Source organism: Hipposideros armiger, unplaced genomic scaffold (assembly GCF_001890085.2).
Source record: "Hipposideros armiger isolate ML-2016 unplaced genomic scaffold, ASM189008v1 scaffold_239, whole genome shotgun sequence".
Lineage (NCBI taxonomy): Eukaryota > Metazoa > Chordata > Mammalia > Chiroptera > Hipposideridae > Hipposideros > Hipposideros armiger.
The window spans coordinates 391,828-400,079 of record NW_017731589.1 but is presented as its reverse complement, the minus strand read 5'-3'; the positions used below and the strand labels follow the sequence as shown (position 1 = coordinate 400,079).

Here is an 8,252-nt window from a genome sequence, read left to right as displayed (position 1 = left end):
ACCTGCTCTCTTTGGGAATTAATTATCTAGGGGATTCATTAAAATGCATAGTTCTTAGAGTTTTTGAATCACATATCTGTACTTTAAAAAAACAGCTAACCCTCCCCCACCAGTGATTCTGATGCGTTCAGTCCACGATGTAGTTCTGGATCAGTTATCCTAGTCCCAGCCCCTGCATCATACAGAGCAGGCAGGGAATTAAGATGGCTCAGCGGCCCACACAGCCCTGGGCAGCTTGGGTTGGGAGCAGATGTTCAAGGGCACAGGAGGGAAGACCATGTTCTCGACCTTAGATGCCTCTCGCCATAAATACCCCGTTGTGGACACTGAGGAGAGTGGAGTGCTTTAGGCGGTTCAGCCCAGATGTACACAGATTTTTCACTTTGTAACTTGTTCCGAGGTTAGACTCGCTTATACGTCCCCAGGAATATCTGCCTGTGCCGAATATGCTTTTGGGGAGTGTTTCCTGCCTTTGAAGGTGGGGTTTGTTCCCTGCAGTGGTCCTAGGACACTTAGTGGGGGAGCAGGGAGGGAGTGGAGTCCGCCCCAAAGGAGAGCGTGTGCACCAGGCTGGATGCCCACCCTCCTTCTGAACGTACTGGGTGTGAGACTCAGAACATCCTTACACACCTGGGAGTGGGCAGTGCCTCTTTCTAGACCGCGCTCCCAGCCTGGTACCTTCTAGAAGGTAGGTGCTCACTCAGCCAGCTTCCTACAGGCCCCGAGTTCTTCTGGGTCCTCACAGCTCCTGCTCCCCCGCCGGCCCCCTTCCCCTGCTTGGGCTCACCTTTCCTGCAGAACTGGCGGCAGGCTCTGACGCTGGCCCCTGAAGCCCTGACCTACTGCTTTCCCTTAGTTGAGAGGGCAGCAGGCTGTCCTCCCAGCACATGGGGAAGTGTCAGCATCTCTCATTCCTCAGAGCCTCAGAGCAGGAAGCCCTGGGGGGAGGCGAGTGGGGGGACAGGGAGGGAGGGGGCGGTGCCCCGGGTTGACGACTTAAAGAGACAGAAACATTTGCCATGGAGTGTGGGTTTGCAGTGTTTCTCCAACACAACCTCCTCCCTCTTGCTGTGACTAAAGTGATGTGTGATTCCAGCAGGGCCCCTGATACCAAACGTCTTGCCATACCGGAGGAAGGGAGGGTGTTGGAGCCCTGAGCCCTGACTCTGCTTCTAGAATTGGTTACTGAACTATTATAAGCTTCAATTACTTTTCACCATCTTGGGATTTTTCCCCCCTACAAAATAGGTCCAGGAGTCTCCTGCCCCAGAGCAAAGGACACAATAGCTATTCTCAGCAGCAGTCCATTGATTGGACATCCATGTGGCCAATGCTGCTCTGGTGGTCCAGAGTGTCAGAAGAACCCGGCAGTAGAGTCTCATTATTCCTAAAAAGGACAGCTTCCCCCTAGTAAAGACTTGAGGGCGAGCTGGCATGTTGAGGATGACTACCTTTGCACAATTCTCAGATTCGCCTATTACGAGGCTTAGTCTGGTCTCTGTGTTGGTATCGCCAATTCTAGTTATTCTGTCTCTTCTCAAGACGGTCATGAGAGTGAGGTCAGCAAGAGAGCCAATTGTATGGTGAACAGGACTGGCCCTAGACCTGGGCAGGTCACTCTCCAACGGTGTGACCGTCCCTAGCTCACTTAAACTTTTGGAGTTGACTGTCTCTATATGTGGGAAGGAGAGCTATCCTGAGCCCTAGTCTGCTGCCTGAGATCTGCTTTTCCAGCTCTTTCTTGCCAGCCTTTTTTTTTTTCAGGTAGGTAAGAGACTCAACTTCCATTATTTCTTATTCTTTTGGGAGGTCAGAGTGACACTCCCACTGTGTCCATTCAAGCATTGCAGGAAGCCTCTCATTCTCCTGCTAGATTAGCAGGGCCAGGACTAGTGGGAGCCAGCTATGGTGTCCAGGGCACCAAATTTAAGGAGGCACTCACTCCCAGGGTCATTCAAGTGCCAACCCTGCAGGTGAACGACTCTGACTAGGAGTGCTTCCTTAAGAGTGAGGTGCCTATGCCTCCTCACTAGCCTCACCCTACTCCAAGCCATATAGATCATCTTTGATTAAGCCTTTGACGCCCAACATGGACCTTTCATGAAGACGCTCTCTGTGCCTCTCCAGTAACTCCTTGCCTTTCACTGCTCCCATGCATGCCTGTGGTGTCTCATGTCAACCACTTGTAACTCTGTCGGAGGGTTTATCTGGCCCCAAGAATATGCTTGGCTAGTGCATGGAGCAGCCTGAAGTTGTCAGACAGCTGATGTCCCCAGGAGCAGACCTCATCCATGAGAGAAGTTAGTGGTGAAGTACCCCAGTTTCCTTGCTTATTAAATTCCTTCTGCCCACCAAGTGAGATAAATCTGCAGTGTATTTTATGCAAATTGCTGAGGTCCCAGTAGGACTGAGACCCACTGTCTGCAGAGGCAACTTCTTCATCATTGTCTACAGTGGTGTTACGCTCATCGACACACCGTGTTGGCTCCTTTCCATTGTTCCCTTCTCATTTTCACATCCTCACATCCCTACTAGTGCTTTCTAGGGTCACCTTCCTATCCAAAAGTAACTGTTTCTGTCTCCATTTTCCTCTACATTCCTGTCAGCGTTTAATAATTTCTCATTGTCCCTGGGCTTGGTGCCCTGTTATTCACTGACTTCCCATCAATTGTGGAAACTCGTCTGTGGTCCACGACCCTGAGTTCCCTGGGTATCAAAACCATTCAGGGTCCCGTTTCCTCTCCTGTCCTCCTACACTTCCTTTCTTCTTCTTTCAGTATTTGCTTGTTCGTGTTTTCCTCTCTGTCTTTATAAACCCAGCAAAAATGGCACAGAAAACATTGAATTCACAAATTTTAAGAAAAACATCTTTTCTGAACCGATCTTCAATAATAAGAAGTTTAAACCTTTTGGGATCATTCTTCAGCTTTGATGTCCCCCGTCCTTCCTTGACACACCCAGAGCTCAACTGTGGGCAGCCCCAGGGCCGCAAAGGAATAAAAATGATCCAAATAACATCTCAGGAGAGGAGATAAGCAAATAATTAAATATTGGCTATCTGAAAGTCATTGGCTCCACTATGCTCCCACATTTAGAAGCACCATTTCAGTGTCATGTAGATCCTGCTTTCTTTTCAAGGGGGAGAGGAAGGTTGTGGCAATCGAAGTTGACTTGTTATAGAGGTACCAGCCAAGAAGGTGGTATCCAGGATTCAGTTTCATGGGACAAGAACAGAGCCAGCGTTTTAGTTTGACACTGTAACAGAAAAGGAGATGGAAGTTTGCAAGCCAAATCAGAAGTTAAAATGTTATATATTTCATCTTCCAGCATTATGTACAATAAGACACCGAAGTCAAAGGTATAGAATAAAAGTTCTGAGGGAGAGAGATACAAGCGTTGCTGGAAACCTAGACTTGTGCAAGAATCTAGGATGAGCTTCAGTTAATAAAGGACCAGGAGAAAGGACTCGGGTGGAGGTATATTTGAAGAAACATCAGCATGCCATCCAAAGACAAATGAATGGGGAAAACCACTCAGAGAAAATGTGTAGAGTATAAAAAAAAAGGATTGAAAACATTGGAGAAAATCTAGGTGACTTCAGGTTTGAGGATCACTTTTTAAGTACAACACCAAAAGTATGATCTATGAAAGAAAAAAATTAGTAAGTTGTACTTTATTAAAGTTAAAAACTTCTGCTCTGCAAAAGAAATTGTTAAGAACATGCAATAAAATGGAACACAGAAAAAATATTAGAAAAATCAAAGTTCAATTTTTGTAAAGTTTAATAAAATTAATAAACCTCTAGCCAGGCTGATCAAACCAAAAGAAATATTAATCATAAATCGCCAATATCAAAATTCAAAGAGGAAAGCTGACTATAGTTCTTGTACATACTAAAGGCATAATAAAAAGATTTTATATATTTATGCAAATAAATTCAACTATAATATAGAAAAAAATTCCTTGAAAATCACAACTTAACAAAATAAGCATAAGAGAAATAAAAAATCAGAACAGCCTTATGTATTTGTTTTAAAAATGAGCTTATAATATTAATTCCCTGGGAAGGGCCTAACTTCATACAGACGTCTCAGCATCAGCTCTCCAACTTTACCAACAACCCAAGCCTGAATGTCTCCATCTCGGGATTGATAGCGACATTTGTTGATAGGTCAACAGTTTTCCTTATTTTCTAGTGAGACCATCGATCATAAAGACTGTGTTTATTTTTAATAAATTCAGTTTCTATTCTCATTTAACAGGGTGATGCTTCAGATTGCCCAGCCCACCATCTTGGCTGAAGTGTCAGCCGTTACGGGTGTTTCAATGGTCAATGTGATTGGGGCCAGGGATAAATTTCTGGCTGAGCCTCTTTCAATGTTAAGCACATTCGATGTACATAAAACAGGCTATTGATGTGTGAGTGTGTCTGTGTGTGGTTCGTGGGCATAATTGATTTCGTTATCGAAATAAGCCATGTGTCCACTTCCTATCATCTGAGGCTAAAAACATAGAGCAGAATTAAAGACATACCATCTCAGGAACTTTATAGCTTACTTATTATTGCTCTTATATTCAGTAGAAATTTTATGGTTATCTTCATTATATTCTGTAGAAATAGTAGTTTAAAGAATCAAAGGAGTTTCTAGGAAGATAAAACTGGCTTTGGACATTTGCAAATGGGAGGAATTTTGTGTTTACAGCCTTCAAAAGATTTTGATACATATTTAAAAATAAACAGTAACTTTTAAAATAATATGGCTCATTAACAAATTGAGTGATGTTAAGATTTAAACACTTTGCAGAATCTCAAATGCTGATGTCAGGCACTGCATTTTATAGAGGAGGCACTGTGAGTCACCCCCATCTGACAGTGAATATGATCACTGATCTATAGCTATAATCTAGGAGTCTTGCCTTCTAGACCAATGGTCTTTCCAGATATTATCATTAATTTTTTGAGAATAATTAACGGTAAACTACAGAACAAATTGCACATACTACAGAGTAAGTAAAAGAAATTCCATATTTTGAGCAATATACATAATAACAGAATTAGAAGTTTGGCAAATAACCACATACAAGCTAAAATACCCAGTAGTATTTTGATTAGGGCAGATTTTAGGCAAATTGCCTTGGCCTTGGTTGTGCAACGTCTCTGAATTTCCATGTACTTTATAAGACTCTCTTTGAAATCCTTTAACCTTTTCTCTGACCTCTCAGGTTCACATTCTGACCCTGTTACTAGGCTGTACAGACCATTGGTAAAGTGGTCACCACTTTTGTCTGACACCAGGCCCTCAATCAAGTCCATTAGCTCCTTCACTTGGTCATCACGTTCGCTCCCTTTAGCTCGGTTATTAAAGGCACACGCTCGCCCGCCACACCCTGCCACCAGCTCGCTTAGGGCTTTATTGTCTGAGCCGTGGATGTACTCCATCAAGGAGCCTCCTTCAAGGTCTTCCTTGTGGGTGAAGAGGACAATTGTGTGTCTCATGGCCTCCTCCCCAAAGATCTCCTTCACCCTCTGCGCAGCCTGCTGGTCCTGGGCTGTGAATCGGCCCAGCTGTGTCACGAGGAGCAGCACATGGGGTCCCGGGGCCGAGAGCAGGTAGCACCTGTGTACCTCTTTGTACAAGGGATCAGAGTGGTCCTTCCCAGAAAACATATCTGGCGTGTCAACAATGACCATCTCTCTCTCTCCCCAGCTCCCCCAACTTTCCCAGCAAGTCTTAGTGACGGGCTGGGCACGCAGCTGTGACTCAAACGCTTGCTTCCCAAGGATGCTGTTCCCTGTGGCACTTTTGCCGGTTCCTGTTCTGCCCACCAGGATGATTCTGAGCTCTGATCCTCTGGCATGTTGGTTCTTCATATATGGTCCTGTTAAGAGCAAATTTACTGTGTTATTGCTATAGTGATCACTGTGTTATTGCTATAGTGATCACTGTGTTATTACTATACGGATCGTGCCAATGGAATTATCTTTGATAAGGAGTTATTCCCATATTATGGGAAAAGATACTCTCACAATGTATTGCATTTATGAAATAGGCTCTAACTCCATTATCAAATAAAATAAATTATGTTGTTTTGAAAACATCTAGACTTCTCTAGGACTGTAGTGTAGTGCCATGTTGGATCCTAGATAAATATACTTGAGGGGACGAGAAGGATTTAGGGACTTATCTCATCAAGCAAGACTTGCCCCAATCACTCCGTTCCGGCCATCTGGAAGACCAAGTTTCTGTGGCTCAGAGATGTGTAGCCAAGACTCTGGGTGCCACCTCCAGGTGGGTTACGTAACCCGACTGTTCTCAGGCCAGAGAGGGAGAGATAGCTTCTCTGACCAGAGGTGTGGTTATGACCACCAAGGAAGTGGCTGGATCTGGGACATACTGGAATGAGCAGTGTCAACCGATTCTCTCTCATGAAGAACTAACAGATAGCTTATATTTTGTATAGAGAGGATAGTAGGATTTTTCTATAAAATAGGCACAGAATATGGCAGAATAGGCATGCACACCGGAAGTCACTTACCCAAGTGACAGCCTTCCTTTTGGTCCATATCTGCTCCTAGGGGACAGAGAGACCAGAGACCAATAAAACAACAACAACAACAACAACAACAGAAACCTATTATTATTTAGTTCTGAATCACAAAAGACCCTATACTCCTAGAGCACATTCACAACCTCACCTCATTTGTTTACACAGATCTGTCAAGGTGGGTGGAAAGAGAATTACTCTGTTTTACAGAGAAATTGAGTCGCTTGCCCAAAGTCACCCACTGCGTTGAGTGAGGTGTTTTCATTTGTAAGCCCCAGGCATTTCTTATCTCCATGCTCACCTCTTCACTTGTTTCCTTCCTCCCTTCCTCTCAAGACCCCCTGCCCCCTTCTCTTGCTGTCCTTGGCCACGCACTTTTACTTCTCTCGGCTCCCTTTCTGGGTCCACCTCCCCCATATCTGAGTCTCAGTCTCTTCTTCCTTTCTCGCCTTCTTTCACCACCTTGCTCCCCTCTTTTACTTCCCCACTCTCTCCAAACGCCTCGTTTCATTTTGAGTCCTTGCCAAGAGACTCAATGAATTAAGAATGAGACTGTGGAAAAGGACACTACCCCTTAAGCCACGAATACATGTCATTTGATTCCTCAATTACTTGAATTTTCCTCATCCCTCACCAGCCACGGGGAAGAAGCCCTGCCGTGTTGTCCCCTTTCTGATGCAGTGAGAAGTCTCAGTTCATTTTCATCAGACCCGTTTCTCTCTTGCTTAAATCTGGCAGCACAGCCAAAGCAACAAAGCACAGAAAACTCGTGGCCACATGGTAGTGTCCAGATTCTTCCCAGTTAGCACTCCTTACTGGCTTTATGCTGAGGAAACTCTCTTTGCCACTAATGTGTAAACTAAGTTATATGTAGTTTACAGTTCCTGTAAACTGGCTTCACTGAAGCCAAAAGCAGTCGCATTACATCGTTTCCCGTAAAATAGGGCCAATTTGTTCTTAAAATAACATCCCCCCCCCACCCCGATGATAGCCTAGGAACTAGACATCAGTGCTGCAGAAGTTTTCCTGAATGCTGGCATACCTGATTTACTGATAGACAAGAAAATGGCTCCTCATTGAAACCTGTGACCTGCCAGCTCAACGCGAAGAGAAACGGAAAACAAAAGCAAAAAATCTGCGTCTGTCTTCTTCCTCCCTGTAATCTCCTCCTAGCCTGTTCCGTACATAAGAGCCCCACCGTGTGTCTCTGAAAATCCCACTTACGCCGTATAAGGAAAACAGTTTAAATGGGAAAGTAGAACCAGCAGTTCTTTGCCATCATGTGGACCAACTATCTTTTCTTGTTAATAGAGAAAACAGTTTCGACTGGACAGGAAAGAAAGGCAGAGACTCCAGGAAGCTGGTGGCTTCGATTCCTCCTCACCCATGCTGGTCCCCAACGGTCACCAGTCTGCCTAAATGCAAAGCCCTGAGGAGAAATTAAACCTCATTCATGCTGGTAGCAGTGACTGTTGTACAAAGGCAAGTGCCCTTGGGGGCAGAGAGAGGGCATGGGTCAGGGGACACCTCAGATAGGGCACTGTACAGAGGGAGAGGGGGACAGAAGGGGAGCCTAAGAGAAGCCATGTTGTGTGAGTCAGACCCAGAGGAACAGTCACTAACTGTGGGAGACCAGCTCCCGCAGGTCCAGGGAAAGCCCTTTGGTGGGGGCAACATCAGCGAGCGAGCAAGAGAGAGAGAGAGAG

General features: G+C 45.1%; 2 protein-coding genes across 8 annotated transcripts in view; both read right to left on the bottom strand.

Annotated features, from left to right (window-relative positions):
• Positions 1-905, bottom strand: part of LOC109389635 (uncharacterized) — a 20,690-nt gene extending 19,785 nt beyond the window's left edge. The window contains exon 1 of the mRNA XM_019655356.1: positions 788-905. Coding sequence (XP_019510901.1) covers positions 788-889 — 102 coding nt within the window. The 5' untranslated portion in view covers positions 890-905. The remainder of the gene's footprint in view (positions 1-787) is intronic.
• A 2,864-nt stretch (positions 906-3,769) lies between these two features.
• Positions 3,770-8,252, bottom strand: part of GIMAP2 (GTPase, IMAP family member 2) — a 19,566-nt gene continuing 15,083 nt past the window's right edge. For 2 of the 7 annotated variants that reach the window (XM_019655341.1, XM_019655347.1), the window contains 2 exons: positions 6,538-6,573; positions 3,770-5,880 (listed from right to left, as the gene is read on the bottom strand). In XM_019655341.1, coding sequence (XP_019510886.1) covers positions 4,898-5,880; positions 6,538-6,573 — 1,019 coding nt within the window. In that variant the 3' untranslated portion in view covers positions 3,770-4,897. The other 5 variants (XM_019655344.1, XM_019655342.1, XM_019655343.1 and 2 more) reach the window with 5 other exon arrangements.